The 16,651-nt window shown below is 36.3% G+C and overlaps 1 protein-coding gene and 1 non-coding gene across 7 annotated transcripts in view; one reads left to right on the top strand and one right to left on the bottom strand.

Annotated features, from left to right (window-relative positions):
• GFM2 (GTP dependent ribosome recycling factor mitochondrial 2) overlaps positions 1–16,651 on the bottom strand; it is a 74,408-nt gene that overhangs the window by 22,722 nt on the left and 35,035 nt on the right. For 5 of the 6 annotated variants that reach the window (XM_086698848.1, XM_086698833.1, XM_025924270.2 and 2 more), the window contains 9 exons: positions 16,158–16,218; positions 15,735–15,914; positions 11,848–11,928; positions 9,897–10,045; positions 8,408–8,548; positions 7,948–8,047; positions 6,436–6,625; positions 2,530–2,606; positions 25–163 (listed from right to left, as the gene is read on the bottom strand). In XM_086698848.1, the coding sequence (XP_086554974.1) occupies positions 25–163; positions 2,530–2,606; positions 6,436–6,625; positions 7,948–8,047; positions 8,408–8,548; positions 9,897–10,045; positions 11,848–11,928; positions 15,735–15,914; positions 16,158–16,218 (1,118 nt within the window). The remainder of the gene's footprint in view (positions 1–24; positions 164–2,529; positions 2,607–6,435; positions 6,626–7,947; positions 8,048–8,407; positions 8,549–9,896; positions 10,046–11,847; positions 11,929–15,734; positions 15,915–16,157; positions 16,219–16,651) is intronic. The other variant, XM_025924269.2, reaches the window with a different exon arrangement.
• Positions 2,171–2,273, top strand: LOC112861836 (U6 spliceosomal RNA). The gene has a single exon (XR_003223723.2). It is a non-coding gene; the product is annotated as a U6 spliceosomal RNA (small nuclear RNA).

Here is a 16,651-nt window from a genome sequence, read left to right as displayed (position 1 = left end):
CAAATCCTAAATGTTTTATTTTACCTGTGGCACAAACTGCATTTAGAATAGTCTCTCGGTATGCCACCTGGAGAGGCCCTAGATAGGTTTCCAATCCATATTCTCTCTTGATTCGGTCATGAATAATCTCAATATGTAACTCCCCCATACCACATAAGACAGTCTGGTTAAAACAGGAAGAAAATAAAACCAAGATCAAAGAAAAAATGTTTATCACAAAATACTATATAAAGGCATTATATCAATATGTTATTTTTCATTAATTACAAACTGAGTTTCTCTGCAATTTTTTTTTTTGGTTCTTCCTCAAAACATTTTTGTTTTTTTCTGAGTGGAATAATAGATCGATTAAAAGTAAATTTCTAGGATATTCTGTCTTTATTACATGACAGTTTAATTAGGCAAGTAGCATCTAGCCAGGACTATATTCCCAACCATATAGCTTAGTTCTGGCCAATGAAACATGAGTGTAACTGATGTTGGCAACTTCTGGGTTATACCTTTAAAGAAAGGATAAAGCCCTTGTCTTAATGAAAATGTAAGCAACTGTCTTAAGGATGAAAGCGACATCTTGTTATTTGGGGGGTGAAGAGGATAATCTTTTCCCCAAATATTCCCAACCACATTGGCATTTATTTCCCAATCATCCTGGGCCCCTTACAGTATTGTGACTAGTTAAATTTTTCAGACTAGCTTGGACCTTTATTTGACAGTGAAATTATCTTTTATCTTTGATCTTTCATTGTTACTTAGGGCCCTTGTTAGAACAAGCCAAATTTTTATCAAAACCAATCAAGACATGCTTTAAAAAAAATTTTTTTTACAACACTAGTTATTCCTTAAGGTGTTTTTGTATGAAAGAGTATAGTGCAAGGAATCCATATTTGCTCAGTCTTATTCATATGCCATCTATGTAGTAAAGAATTAACTGCACCCAAAAAGAGGTATGGCCCTTACCCTCAGCTACTAGTAGGTAATCTCTAGGCCAGGATGCTGCCTGATGGAAGTGTCTTTACTGGTCTGGGGGATTTTGTCCGCGAGACAGTGTAACAATGTGATTTATGATGTGCGCTTCAGAACAGCCTTATCTGTTCCGACCTGGAAAGTCAAGGTAATAGCCTCAACTTACAGGAGGTACTGGAAACTAAAGGTCAACCACATGAGCAGTATGTAATCAAGCCTTAATAAAAACTCTGGAGGGGTGGGGTGAGCCTCCCTGACTGGCAATACCCTTTACCAAAAGGGTTAATACATCCCTGAAGATGAAGGAAGATAATGCCCTATTTGTTTCTTCCTTTGGCTGGCTCTAATTTTATCCTTCCGCTGTAATAGAGCTGTAATTATAAGGAACAAACAAACAAAAGGATTATTTTGTTTCAATTGCTGTACTTTAAAGTAGTGAATTTGGAAAAAGCAAGTTGTAGAATAATACAAAAAGAATGACTTGTTATATATCTGTATATATTTCTGGAAAAAATAAACGGGTTTATAACATAGCACAGCGTAAGACATTTGGGAAAGTGTGAAAGTCTATTCACATTTTCACAGTTGTTTACCTGTGTAAATTAAGATGGAAAAAAGGGACACCTTAATTCTGTACTCTGAACCCGTGTGTGTTATTTGCCATTTTTTAAAAAAAGTATGTATTGGCATTTTTAAATGAAAGTTTTTCAAAATAAAAAAAAAAGTTTAAGTGCTTGTTGCTGTCTCCTTCAGTATTAAACTAAATTACTACCTCATTTAGCTGGCATTTGGGAAATAAAATACTCCATAGTTTTCAGATTAACTAAATCCTTAGTTTATCCTTAAATTTATAATCTTCTAATCTTCTAAAGGAACTTGTTCTAAAATCTTACACAAACTTTACCCTGCCTTCCTAAAAAGACACAATGAACATGTGTTCTTCTGCTGTGATGTAAGATCCACAAACTTCTTACCACCTACTTTACAGCTCTACTTCCTCCCATAGTGTTAGGTTGTTAGCCATCACTTCTCCCCCCACCTTACATGTAACTGACAAGAAAAGCACCTTTGCATCCTCCCTTTAGTATGCCATGTTTACAAGCCTTAGGAGCATAAGAAGCTCAAGGCTTTGTCTTGGGGTTGAACTTTATTTCAAAGTTTCACAAAAGGCTGTCTTCTGGAAAACTGAAATGACAGTGGTCTTTATGTGCTCACTTTGGCAGCCCATATACTAAAACTGGGACGATACAGAGATCAGCACGGCCCCTGTGTGAGGGTGACACACAAATTTGCAAAGCTTCCATGTTAAAAAAATTAAAAAGTGGTTTAAAGAAGTGAGGCATAATTAATTATATTGAGGAAGTAAGGAAAATTTTTCTATCTAGTTTGACAGTCAACCTGATAATCAGAAATTTGTACTATCAGAGAACCAAAAGAGAAGGTTTTTTCTTTCGGGGGCATAGACCAATCTGTTTTAGATATATGCATTTAAATACAGAAACACATACACACACAAATACTACTATTGAAAGATTTCTGGAAGTAAAGTTGTAATAAAATGTGAACCTGTCCAGAATCAGCATCTAGCTTCACTTTCAAACTGGGATCTTCACGTTGAAGGCATTTCAATGCATAATCCAAATCTAGGGGATAAACAGTAAATGTTACCTTTACATTTCATCTTTTAGATAATGTAACATATGTTCTAGTGGCGGAAAAAATGAGCAAGCAAATTTTCAAAAACAACGTTTCAAACAGCATCAATGCTTTGTAGTGAATAAAACGAGGTGATAAGATAGTGATGGGAAGTTATTTAAGATTGAATGATCTGGAAGGGCCTCCCCAAGGTAAGTTAGATCAAGACACAAATAAAGAATGGCCATATATGCAAAATCCTGAAGAAACAGAATACCAGAGAAAATGCCTGTGCGAGAAATGGTTTGCAATTAGAAAAATAACACGATGGTAGCTGGTTATTAGCAAGTAATCACATGATGTAAGGGCTTGTAGGCCAGGCTGCAGAATTTGAATTTACACTGGGAAGCCACTGACAGGTGGCTTCGTGGGAGAGTAACATCATCTGATTGTGTTTCACGAAGATCTAGGAAAAGACAAGGAAGCAAAATGCCTTCAGAAAGAGAAGCAATGAGAAACTGGCAAAGGAAACTACACCATGAATAAAGAGATGCTAATGTGGTCACTCTATGATGAATTATCACACCCAATGAGGAAACAAGAATATATTATTTGAAATAAATATGGCCTCTAAAGTCAAGTGATACTTTAATACAATCAATTAGCTGTTAACTGTATTCTCCCCCTCTACAAAAGATGTTCGAAGTTTCTCAGACATGAAGTGCGGCTAAAGAAAAGAGCTGAGCAACGGATTCATGAACCAACCTTACCACACATTTAAAGTGGTCTTATATTCCAGGGACCCTGGTTTATATTCCAGGGACATACGCTTCTAGATATACACTGTCCAAGTAGTAGCCACTAGCCATCTAATTAGTATATTAGGAGTCTAAACAGACATATACTCTAAGTATAAAATACATACCAGGTTTCAAAGACTATGAAAAAAAGAAAGTAAAATAGCTCATTAATTTTTTATATTGATTAGATGTTGAAATACTATTTTTGATATACTGGGTTAAATATATTATTAAAATTAATTTTGCCAGTTTATTATTTTTTTATGTAGCTCTAAGAAAATTTTAGATTACAGTTGATGTTATATTTCTATTGAACAGTATTCTTCTGGACTCTTGACATCCCAAAGTCAGGTCCAAGAACCAGCAACACTGGCATGATATGGAGCCTGTTAGAAAGACAAAATATCAGGTTCCAGTACTGAATCAGAGGCTGCACTTAACAAGAATTTCAAGAAATATATTATGCCCATTAAGGTTAAGAGGCATTATTTTACACAGTATCTTATTTTTAAGCACCTATTCAAAGAAAGTAATAATGCTTATGACACTGTAGCTTTTGAAATGAAAACACAGTAACTTTATTGTAAAATGCAAACTCATTCAAAAATATTTATGACGAATCTACCCTTCAGGGGTTTATTGGGATGAAGAGGGCATTATAAGACAGAGTGTCAATATAATAGGAACATGGGGTAAATACAATGGAGAGCCAGAATAAAGAAAAGGTAGATTTGCTTGAAAGAAGTCTAAGGGAGACTCTATAAAGTCCCATCCCCTGTGGGACTTCGGACCTCTAAGCTAATGCCCATTAACTAGACTTACTTTGGACCCCAGACTTTTCTTCCTCAAGTAGTTAAAAGCTGAAGTGCTAGATTTAAAATGAGCTGGTGCAACTTAACTGCAATGTCACAATTTGAATTTATGTACTCACAATGTTTGAAATATGAAATTACTTTCAAATATTTTTATTTTTTATTTTTTAAATGTTTAGTGTATTTCTGAGAGAGAGAGAGAGAGAGAGAGAGAGAGAGAGAGAGAGAGAGAGCGCGCGCGAGCACAAGCGGGGGAGGAGCAGAGAGAGAGAGGAAGACACAGAATCCAAAACAGGCTCCAAGCTCTGAGCTGTCAGCAGAGAGCCCAACGCAGGGCTTGAACTCACTAACTGCGAGATCATGACATGAGCCAAAATCGGCATTTTACTGACTGGGTCATTCAAGCGCCCCTCAAATATATTTTTTAAAAGTCAGATTATTTTGTTTGGGCAGCCCCTGCTCTTAAGTGCCTGGCTACCCCTGATATAACTAGTTTGGTCAACTTTGATACACATCAACCTGGGTAGCCAGATTCACATCACCTGATCCTCCTTCCTTAGGGTCAAGACTATACCCTTAGTTGGTCTCAGGGCATTTTAAGGTGACAAGAAAACTTGCTGCTATACCTGTTTTAATTTCATTGCTGTACCTTTACCAACTGGACAAGAACAGACCCAGTTTCCTTCAGTATTTGGGGGCTGTCTTAAACCAGTATTCACACTTCTTTCATGTGAACTCCAGCTCGAACGGTAAGAACTGGAACCCCTACTTGTCTAGGGATCTTCCTGTTTCTTTTCCCCTTGGTACTCAAGACATGGGAGGCAGTAAATGGGTGCTTTTGTTTTTCCATCATCTGTGAGCCCAACTTGTTTAAGGGGAAAAAATAGCTTCTAATGCCACCTCTAGAACTAGGTTTGTCCTTCAACAACTTAATATAGGAATTCAGTGAGGGCCTCAAAAAGAAGTGATGCCTGAGATGAGATTTTCTAATTAAAGTGAACATCTTCCAGGTAGACAAACTGCATTATGCCATTATAATGCAAGACAGAACAAATGAAAAGAAATAGTAATGCAAAAAGAGCATGGTATCTTCAGAAAACTGGAACTAGTTTATTACAGAAGTGTAAGGTGTGAGTCATTATTCTGTCTTACTTTTTTTTTTTGGTGAAAGAAGAGGGTTCAGAATGAAGGAGGAAGTTTCAAACAACGAGGCCAGGCAAGAAGGCTGGTGTCAGCGATTGCTAGTGGTCTTCCTCTCTATTCTGCTGCCGCCTGCCTAAAAGACTGCATTTACCAAACTCCTTGCAACTGAGCGGCCAGATGTCTAAGTAATAGCCAGTGACACAGAAGAAGTCTTTAAGGGGAAAAGGACACATCTTCTTCCTCCTTACTCCATGTCTCTGTCAGGAACTTGGCCGTGATGCCAGAGGTGCTAGCAGCCATCCTGTGATAACTAAGGATAGGAGCTACAGACTCAGAGAGGCAGGGCAGAAAAACGAGAGCCCGGGGGCCTGATGATGGTGTAGAGCCACCCTCTAACCCCTGGGCTCCCAACCCAAGGCACATTTTACAAGAGAGAGAAATAAACTTTTGTCATTAAAGCAACTGTTACTTGGGGGTTTTCTGTAATATGCAACCAAATCCAATTGGAAATGATACAGCTGAAATCATGAGATTTATATACCACAGAAAGAAGTCTGCGTTTGTGCTATATGTAAGTAATGAGAAGCCACTGAGAACTTAAACAGGCTAAAGCACGAGTACACAACACTCAAAAAGCTCAAACAACATTAACCATAGTATATAAATATCTTCACTGAGTTCTAAAGGTTGAGCCAAAAAACAAGGAAAAGGAGCATTTTGTAAATGGTGATGAGAAAATGAATCCTTCTGAACTGTTAACTGTCTAATCTATTATAACTGGAAGGGGAATCCTGACGCCAGTTACTTTGGATGCCAATGACAGCACCACAAGAACCAGAGCAAGGAAGATGATGATAGTCGAAAATGGCCAACATGTGGGAAAAGAATAAATAAAAGGAGCTTGTAAAAATCATAACATCTTAAATAGAAAACAAGACTAATCCCAAGTAATACCCATGACTTCTGATAAAACTGAACTCAATCATGTGAGAAATCTTTTGAGGGCATAACATAACTATCTGTATCTAAATTACTAACTGTATCTAATTACTAGTTAATTGATACACCAAAACTATTTGTACCTGGCTGCTTAGCCACCGAAGGGGGTTCTATGGTACAGAAGAAAACAGGTTCTGGAATCTCCACCCCAGCCAGAAGAAGTCTTTCGGCTTCATTGTTCCGTCTATGTTTTTTTCCTCCTTCTGTTTCGGCTCGACGAGCTGCAGCTAACGCACTGGACTTGGATGAGGCAATGGTGTCTCCTGTGGCGGTCTGTAAGCAAACATCGCGCTTGGAACAAGACAGGCTCAGTGAGCACTCAGCTTACACCGAGAATCACGAAATATGAAAACTTCCAATGTGACACTTTCATCAGAACTTAAAACAGGAACAAATTCACAAAGCTCACTGCAACTTTGCATAGGTAAAGCTAATTTAACCTGTGTAAGAATTCTATCCAAGATACTGCTGTAATAAATTCTAACAACACACACACACTCTCTCTCTCTCACGTACACTCACTACACATTCAAAATTCATTTGGTAAAACAAATGTACCTTCCTAAATTTTCAATCATATCAAAATAGGTCAATTTTAGTAGAAGTCCATTTTAAGAGTTTTACCACCAGTAAAAATGTCTATAACTGTTTTACAGAAAATCTTCCATTAACTAAAATAAGCAATTAACCAGAATTCTCTAGACCATGCAGAATTGATAGCATCCTTACAGACTCATTATTTTTTAAAACTATAATTTCACTTTCAAACTTTAATATTACAACATTCCATGCCAATTTCCTTCTCTGTAAAGATATTCCTAATGAAGCAATAGTTCAAACGTCTCTGTGTAACTCCTTCAAATATGTACATGGAGCTCCCGCCTTCGGGTGGACAGAGGACATTTCAAGGCTACAAGTCCTATATCTGGACTGTGGACATTTTATACTAAAGGATCTTGAATCCTGCAATTAACCATAAAGAGGTTAAAAAATGTTCAAAGTAACCATGGCTATCCTAAATGCCAAATACACCAAAGTTTAATGAGAAAATGTATTCAATTTAATCCATATATAAATGAAATGTCCTTAGTTTTACCTTACCAAAAACATACACAGCATCAACTTATTTTCATCCATTCATCTGACAAGTCATGGACTGCCTCCTATATGTGATGCACTGATCTAGGGACTAAGGACAGAGAACAAAAGAAACCCAAGTCCTTGCCCTCATAAAGCCTTCATTGGCAATATGTCTTCAGTTATTACCCGGATAAGTTATAAGGTTAAATTGTCAGCAATGATCAAGTAAAATACCCAATGAGAATAACAAAATATTAAATTTAAAACACAGGTATGTATCTATAGTGTATTTTCACTTGGATTTGAATTTTACATGAATATAATCCACAGTTTACAGTCTTCTATAATTTTCTTTCTTTCTGAGATTCAACCATGTTGATGAATATGCTACAATATTCATTACCCCACTATTGATGACCATTTGGATCATTTGTGGGTTTTTGCTACCGCAAAATGCCTGGTTTTAATTAAACATTTAAGCTAATAATTCCTAGAGAAACCATCTGTTCGCTTACGTGTTTAAGGCCAACAGTCAAAGCAATGTTACCAGCAGTCAGTGAAGGGATTTCTATATGTTGGTCAGCAAATGGCAAAAGAAGACGACTTATTCTCTCCCTGTAAAAACCATGATTTATTTCAGTAAAAGAATTTTTAAAGAAATGACTGCAGTTTTAGAAAATAAACTAAGCTTGTGGAGGGCTTGAGTGGCTCAGTTGGTTAAGCATCCAACTCTTCGTTTCGGCTCCAGTCATGATTGCACAGTTCATGAGTTTGAGCCCTGCATCAGGCTCTAAACTGACCGTGCGGAAAAAAAAAAAAAAAAAAAAAAAAAGAGGAAAAGAAAAAATAAACTGACCGTGCGGAGCCTGCTTAGGATTCTCTCTCCATCTCTCTGCCCCACTCCCACTTGCTCTCACTCTCTCTCAAAACAATAAACATTAAAAAAAAGAACAGAACCTATAAGCTTCTACTTACGTGCAGTTTCCATTAATATTATAGACGGCCAATTGGGGTTTTATCATGCCTGAGTAAAGGCGCATAAACACCAGTGGTCCTCGCTGCTTGTCATGAAGAACTTTAAATGCCAGTGCACATAAGTCACCCTTATACCATGGCCTACAAAATTGAGACATTCCAGAAAGGCCTTTAAAATACACTTCCCATATATCTATGCAGATCAAATCAGAATCACTGTGCAAACTTAACCCTAATGTCCTCCCTCATATCTTCTAGTTAGCTACTCTGGCTGATTAAATTATGTCAGTACTAACTACCTCTCTTCCTCCACAAAACTAAATTATTTAACGGAGATCATTAATTGCTCAAAATTAAAAATAATGGATTCTCTCCCAGATATTACCTCTACTCGCAAATAATTTCACTGCCTAGAGTTCACTCCTCAAAAAATATACCTAGGATAGGTATACCTTCCTATTTTGTGAGAATATACCTTCTCACAAAAACCTGTACAGGGTAAATGTATAGGTGCTTTCTAACTACTACTTACACTCTGTCCTCCCACCTTCTCTCCAGTTGCATGATCATAGAAATCTACAATTCTTACAGATTGATGTCCTTAAACTGGTGCGCACTGATACGTTTCAGAAAGCCTGAATCCCTCTGAAATTGCCAAATTTTGTTCACAGGCACATTTTTCTGAGGAAAAGCTCCATGTTCTCATTAGTTTCAAAGGAGCCCATGACTCAAAGTAGGTGAGACACTATTATAGAACTTCTCCATCTCATCCCTAATTCCCTCCAATTTTTAACTTTAGCAAATACTCATATAGAGTTTACCATATACTAGGTAGGCACTGTTCCATTTGCTTTATAAGTATTAACTCGTTTGATTCCTGTAACAATCCAATAGGATAGGTCCTAGTCTCTGTATTTTACAGGTAGAAGGTTAAACAACTTGGGAGAGCTCAGATTTAAATCCAAGGAGTATACAGTCCGTGCCCATAATCACTTTACCATTAATGCTTCTCCAAATGAGAGATATGAAAAGTGATTAATGTCCTAATTAAAGGATTAAACAAAGTCCATTCCTGCCTGAACAGTCACTCGGATTTTAGAGGATTTATTACCAAGTACAAAGCTGTTAGTGACAACAGAAGTAAAACAATACCCTTAAACCACAAAATATTTTGAGCTTTTTAAAAATCTTGAAATCTAGTATAAATTTATCTACAGAATATTTATCAAACAACTCCACTATACTGTTTGTTTTTTTTTTAACTAAGATGACAGCCACACACTCTAGCTCCATTTGTAAATATAGCAGGTTATAAGACATGCGAACAAATGTCCCTTTCAAGTAAAAATTTATATAGCTCTATATCATTTATAATGATATTCTTCACCAATGTTATTCAAAAATGGTGATTCAAATGCTCTTTGTGAAACAAGACCTACTTTCCCGCTTTTGCGAGGCTGTAAGATTTTAATCTGTACTGCATACTTACAGAAATTCATAGTTGCGCTCTTCAGGTGAAGGCAAGTACACGGTAACAGCATCCAACAAGGGCTGGACACCTTTGTTTTTCAGGGCACTTCCACAAAGCACAGGCACTGCTGTCTGAGCCAGTGTTACTCTGCGAATTGCAGTCTGGAGCTATAAAGCAGAGACAGAAGTACTGTATTCTGTGTGCAGTATACTGGCTCCAACTGAAGTATCTCAGAATTAGACACCCTCGCCAACCAACCATGTAAAACAGAACCACTCAGCACACTTCCATCATTCTTCATGGGCTTATTCTTCTGTATTTTTCTTTATAATGTTAATTACTATTTGGTATACTGGATATATATTTAATGGTTTATTGTCTGTGTCCTTATCCCCCAGAATATAAAATCTACATGAGCGTTACAATAAGTCCCATAAAACATTGCTAAATCCCCAGAAACTACAGAAGTACCTAAAATAAGCAGGTATTTAAAAATATTTCTCAAATAAATGAATTAAACATACTTCTGATTTAACCTTGATTGTCTAAAAGAGGACCTGTACAGAAATTAAGAACATATATATGAATTACAACTTCCTCAAAGGAATTAGACCAACATTAAATCAAACTCAGGAGCGGCTGGGTGGCTCAGTCAGTTAATCGTCTGATTCCTGATTTCGGCTCAGGTCATGATCTCACAGTTCATGAGTTCGAGCCCCGCAATGGGCTCTGCATTTGTGCAGGGCTTGGGATTCATTTATTCTCTCTCTCTCTCTTTCTCTCTTCCTTCCCCCTTGTGCTCTCTCTCTCTTTCTCAAAATAAATACACTTAAAAAAAAATCAAATCCAAAGAAAAATGAGAAATCAGGGTAGAAATCAAATTTGAAAGACCTCAAAAACGAAGAAAAGCATGGGTGTGTTTGCAACCTACTGGAAGGAGAATGGTATATCAATTCCTCCTCAGATTATAAGCTCTTTGAAAAGAGAAACCATGGTATGTGACTACAGGGCACAACAAACATCACATCTAAGCACTCAAATACTAAACGATAACATATTTCAATAATTAGGGCATTTCATTCAAAAGAAAAGTACTTTTTTCCATTCCTAACTTCAAAGGTCTCAAACTTAATCTTGAGACTCATGTTTTTCTTTAATTCTTTTTGTGAAAAATAACTAAGTACATTTTCTGGGCTCCATTATATACATATATATAATCCCCCTAAAATACTTGGGAGGCGCCTGGCTGGCTGAGTTGGTGGAGCATGCAACTCTTGACCCTGGGTGCGTGAGTTCAGGCTCTGTGTTGGGCAGAGTTTACTTAAAAACAAACAAACAAGCAAACAAAAAACTTTACCTGGTAACTCGTTTCATAAAGAAAAATAAAGACTGTTTGCCAAATTCATAGGGGAAGGTCCCTAGCAGAAAATAACAGAAATGCCTTGAAGAAATCTGTCCTAATTCAATTATTACTACTATTTTATATGCCTATTCCCTGGTTTAATGTATTTCAAAAGGAAACTAAATAAATAAATAAATAAATAAATAAATAAAGACCTGTAATGAGCTTCTAGTAAGAATTAAAACGCTGTCAGAAAAAGTAAGAAAAATCATTGCAGTAGTCTATAAAACCAGTAAATTTTCAATATAAAATTTCCACCTGTAATTTCCCTACTAAAGAAATGATCACAAGGAAAGCACTGCAAAGAAGGAATGAGTAACTTGTACTGACTCAATAGGAGTAAAAAAGACTCAATTTCTGATTTTGTAAAGCATATCTGAAAACAGTAAATCACCACCATTATTTAAGCACTTGTATTAATAGTGACTTTATCTTAATGTTCTCCTAATTAAGTCAGCGTTTTCTAATGCCATGCAAAGTTGAAAAAAACTAAACACCTGAGACAGAGAAATCAAGCCACATGCAATTAGTAAAACTTCATCAAAGTAAATGAATAATAAAATTTACCTTTTCAGCTGGTAGCAAATCAAAATTTTCACTAAATTCTCCTAAAACCAAGTCAGCAAATTCATCATCCAAATCTGCAACCTACAAAGAACGGTTTTAGTTCTATAACTTGCTTTTATTGTCACAACTATTAAGTCCAAACAAATGTACATTATCCAAATATTTCAAGACAGCTACATGATCTACCTTATCCAGGCCACAGAACTCTCCTCAACACCTCAAGAGATAAACAGTATTTCTTTCATAGGAAAGGAGACTGAAAACTGAAGATGTGCTATTATAAGTTCCCTACATACATGAGAAGCAATAGCCAGATGAAGTATCTCAATAAAGTGCTATCCACTCAGAGTGCTCAAAAGGAATAAAATACCACAATTCGCAGTCAGTGATAACATATCTAATGGATTGCTGTTTTTAGACAGATTTAGAAGTCTTAGTTCATTGAAAAGTTTCCTCTGGGGAAAGTTTCCTGCCTGGGTGGCTCAGTCGATTAAGCATCTGACTTCAGCTCAAGTCATGATCTTATAGTTGGTGAATTTGAGCCCCACATCAGGCTCTCTGCTGCCAGCAAGGAGCCCGCTTCCTATCCTCTGTCCACCCCTCCCCTGCTAATGTGCACATGTTCTCTCTCCCCAAAATAAGTAAAACATAAAAAAAAAAAAAAGTTTCATCTAGTATTCCTTTAACATTATGAATATTCACCACATGTCCTAAGACAGTCCAACTAAAATAATTCCTGTTATTCTAATCCGGCACTGCGGGAACAGATATAAGTTGAGGGTCATAGGCATCATTTCAGCAATAAAAAAGCAATTATCTAATTCATGTTCTTTTCTTAGTTATCTGCGTATATGAAATAGGAGAATTCAGCTGACAATAAATTTAATAAAAGTTTCAAAAGTTTGTAATAGTACAAAAGAGCAAAACATTCAAACTTGGAGACAAAAACACACTTTTAACAGCTAAGTATTGTAGAAACATACCTAACCATTCTCCGGAATTCAGCAGGTCCCATGCTGTCAGTGCAAAGCCCGATTCAGGGCTCAATCTCACGAACCCCAAGATCATGACCTGAGCCGAAACCAAGAGTTGGATGCTTAACTAACGGACCCACTCAGGCGCCCCCACATCACCTCTCTTCACCTTGGTTAATCATGAAGATAATACTAGTACCTACTTCAGAGGGCAAGGATTGAATAACCAAGTGAAATCATGCTTCTAGAATGTATAGTAAGAATATAGTAAGTATAACTTATTATCACTATTCACCTTTAGAACACAGGAAGTTGCTTCTAGTCCACACTAATCTTATTCTCTAAAAAAAAATTTAATCGTGGTAAAATTTAACATAAACAGAACATAAAATTTACCCCCTTAACCATTTCTCACTGAACAGTTGAGTAGTAGTGTTAAGTATATTCACATTGTTGTAAAACTAATCTCCAGAACATTCTCAATCTCACAAAACCCAAATTCTATACCACGAAACAACTCTTCCTCATTCTCCTATCCCCTATCCCCTGGCAACTATGATTCTACTTTCTGTCTCTACAAATCTGACTACTCTAAATACCTCATATAAGTGGAATCATTATAGTATTTGTCTTTTTTCCTGGACTGGCTTATTTCAATTAGCATAATGTCCTTGAGGTTCATCTGTATCGTAGCATGTGTCAGAATGCCATTCCTTTTTAAGGCTGAATAATATTCTATTGTATGTTTATACCATATTTTATCTACTCATCTTGTTGATGAACGCTTGGTTGCTCCCACGTTGTGCCCATTAGGAATAATGGTGCTATGAACAAGGAAATGCAAATATCTCTTTGAGACCCTGCTTTCAATTCTTTTGGATATACATCCAGAAGCAGAAATGCTAGGCCATCTGGTAATTCTATTTTCAATCTTCTGAGGAAACACCATACTATTTCCCACAGTGGCTGCATCATCTTCATTCCTACCAGCAGCGCACAAAGGTTACAGTTTCTCCATATTTTGCCAACACTTATCTTCTGGTTGAGGGGTTTTGTGGGGGTTTTTTGATTGTAGCTATCCTAACAGGTGTGATGCGGCCTTATTCTCCAATTCTATAAATACACATGTATTCCTTGTAATCAGCACTTTAATATCTACAGAGAGTCTCAAATCTAATTTTTGTTATATATTATCCTGTCCTAAGACATGCATTAGACATGCGTAAGATAAAACAAAGAAAAATCTCAAAGGAGAACTAATTAGGCACCCAATTACTGACTAATAAATGTCAATTTCAGGCACCTGGGTAGCTCAGTTGGTTAAGAGGCCAACTCTTGATTTCTGCTCAGGTCAAAATCCATGCCAGGCTGTGCTGACAGCATGGAGCCTACTTTGGATCCTCTCTCAAAATAAATAAACTTATATAAAAAAATACATACATACATACATACATACATACATACATACATACATACATGTCAATTCTACTTTTATTCTGTTTATGGCTCCCCAAATTAGAGAAGCAATAAAGCAAAGTGGGTAAGAGCTCCAGCTCTAAATGGAATCAGACCTGGGTTCAGGTTCCAGCACTGCTCCTTATTAGCTGTATGACAAATTCGTTAAGGATTCTAAGTTTGTGTTTCCCCACCAGTAAAACAAGGATAATACAGGCTGCTATGAGGATTAAATGTATCACATGTAAAGCACTTAAGCTAGTTCACAGTAAGTCCTCAGTAACAGTTACCCAGTAATAAAAAGAACAATGACCATTATTCTGTTAATGATAAAGTTGATGATTACTGTATGTTATAAAGGGAAATAATTACTTCAAGAACAACTTCATACAAAAGATTAATGAAAACAATGATGACAGGATCTACTCTGACTAATTTAATTCAGAAATAAAAAAAATCAAACAGTTCAGATTCAAATGTTTTTCACTACCATAAGATTCAGAGAGTTTATGGCACGTGCCATTCACTCTCTGAATCTTATGGTAGTGAAATGTATGTATGTATTTTTTTATATAAGTTTTTTTGAGAGAGATAGAATCCAAAGAGATACAATTAGTGCCACTGCACTTAAACTTATAGCAGAAATAAACCACGTTTATTAGTATATATGCCAACAATACCGTATAAAATATCATAAATATTAACAATCTTACTACTTTCTATTAAAATTTTGAGGGTGGATGAGGTCCAGAGTTACCTATTAACTATAAAATTAATGGCTTTAAAATTTTCTAAGTTAATGTGACATTTGATAAAATAAAAGACGGACACACTCTCTGATATTCCTAGGTTTAACCCTAAACAAATTGTCACAAGTGTGTACAAGGAGATACATACAAAGATGTTCACAGCAACACTGTTTGTAACAGCAAAACAGACAACATAACCTCAAAGTCCACCCACAGAAGAATGGACAAATGTGGTATAATCATATTGGAACATGACACAAGATTGAAAATGAAGCATAACCACACATAACAACAAAGATGAATCTGCAATATACTGTTATAAAATACAAACAATATCACTCCATTTATGGAAAGTTCAAAACCATGGAAAACTAAGTCCTTCGTGAATATATACATTTGTAGCGAACTATAAAACAAAGCAAATGAAAGAAAAGGCTACAACCAAAATAGTGGTGGGGGGAGTAAATGATAAGTGGAAAGGAGAGAGATTTAAACAGAAGTGTCACACAAAGATTCAAGGGTATTGCTAATATTCTATTTCTTAAGCTGGGTGGTAGAAACATTGGTGTTCATCATATTCTTCATTACACTTTATATATTACACTTTAAATATACATAAAGTATATATTTACTTCATAAATTTCATAATATATAAAAGATTTTTAAATTTTCTAAATATGCAAATGTAAACTCAAAGTATTTACTTTACCTGCTCAATTAAGGCATTCCTTGCTTCAGTTGTCTGCTTAAGCAACTCAGGATCACTCATTTCCAAAAGGGGATTCCTCACAAAGTCTTTTCCATCATCTGAATTAGGATTCCAAAGAAGTTTTTCTTTATTTACTACATCCACAACTCCTTTGAAAGCTTTGCCTTCACCAAGTGGTAACTGCAAATCAAATCAAGATTAACTTTATTAAATAACTCAATTAGAACTGCATTGATGAGAAAATGTTACCTTTCTCCACTTTCCCCCAAATGGTTATTAACATTACCATAATCTATATCTTTTATTTACATGCCAACTTCTTCCAAAAAACATCTGAGATAGTTTCAGATATATATGTCACAATAAAATGATGAGGAAATTTGCAGCTGCTGCTATTAATAAATCAAATATTAATCAACCAACCTGCAAAAGTAATGGCTTTGCCTTCAACTTCTCTCTGATGCTTTCAACCGCATATTTAAAACTGCAGGAAGCAAAATAACTATAATTAAAAATGTTAAGATTCTTGGGCCGCCTGGGTGGCTCGGTCAGTTAAACGTCCGACTCTCGCTCAGGTCATGATCTTGTGGTTCATTAGTTAGGGCCCCACACTGGGCTCTGCGCTGACAGTACAGAGCCTGCTTGGGATTTTCTCTCTGACCCTCCCCTGCTCATTTGCTCCCTCTCTCTCTCAAAAATAAATAAATAAACTTAAAAAATGTTAAGATTTTTTTTTAATGTTTATTTATTTATTTTGGGAGAGAGAAAGAGATCGCAAGCAAGCTCCTTGCTGTCAGAAGGAGCTCAATGCAGGCTTCGTCTCATGAACTGTGAGATCATGACTTGAGCGGAAATCAAGAATTGGATGCTCAACCGACTGAGCCACTCAGGCGCCCCTTAAATGTTAAGATTCTTAA

Source organism: Puma concolor, chromosome A1 (assembly GCF_028749965.1).
Source record: "Puma concolor isolate L17-30 chromosome A1, mPumCon1.1.hap2, whole genome shotgun sequence".
In the NCBI taxonomy this organism is placed as follows: Eukaryota; Metazoa; Chordata; class Mammalia; order Carnivora; family Felidae; genus Puma; species Puma concolor.
This window is presented reverse-complemented; position numbering and strand designations above follow the sequence as displayed.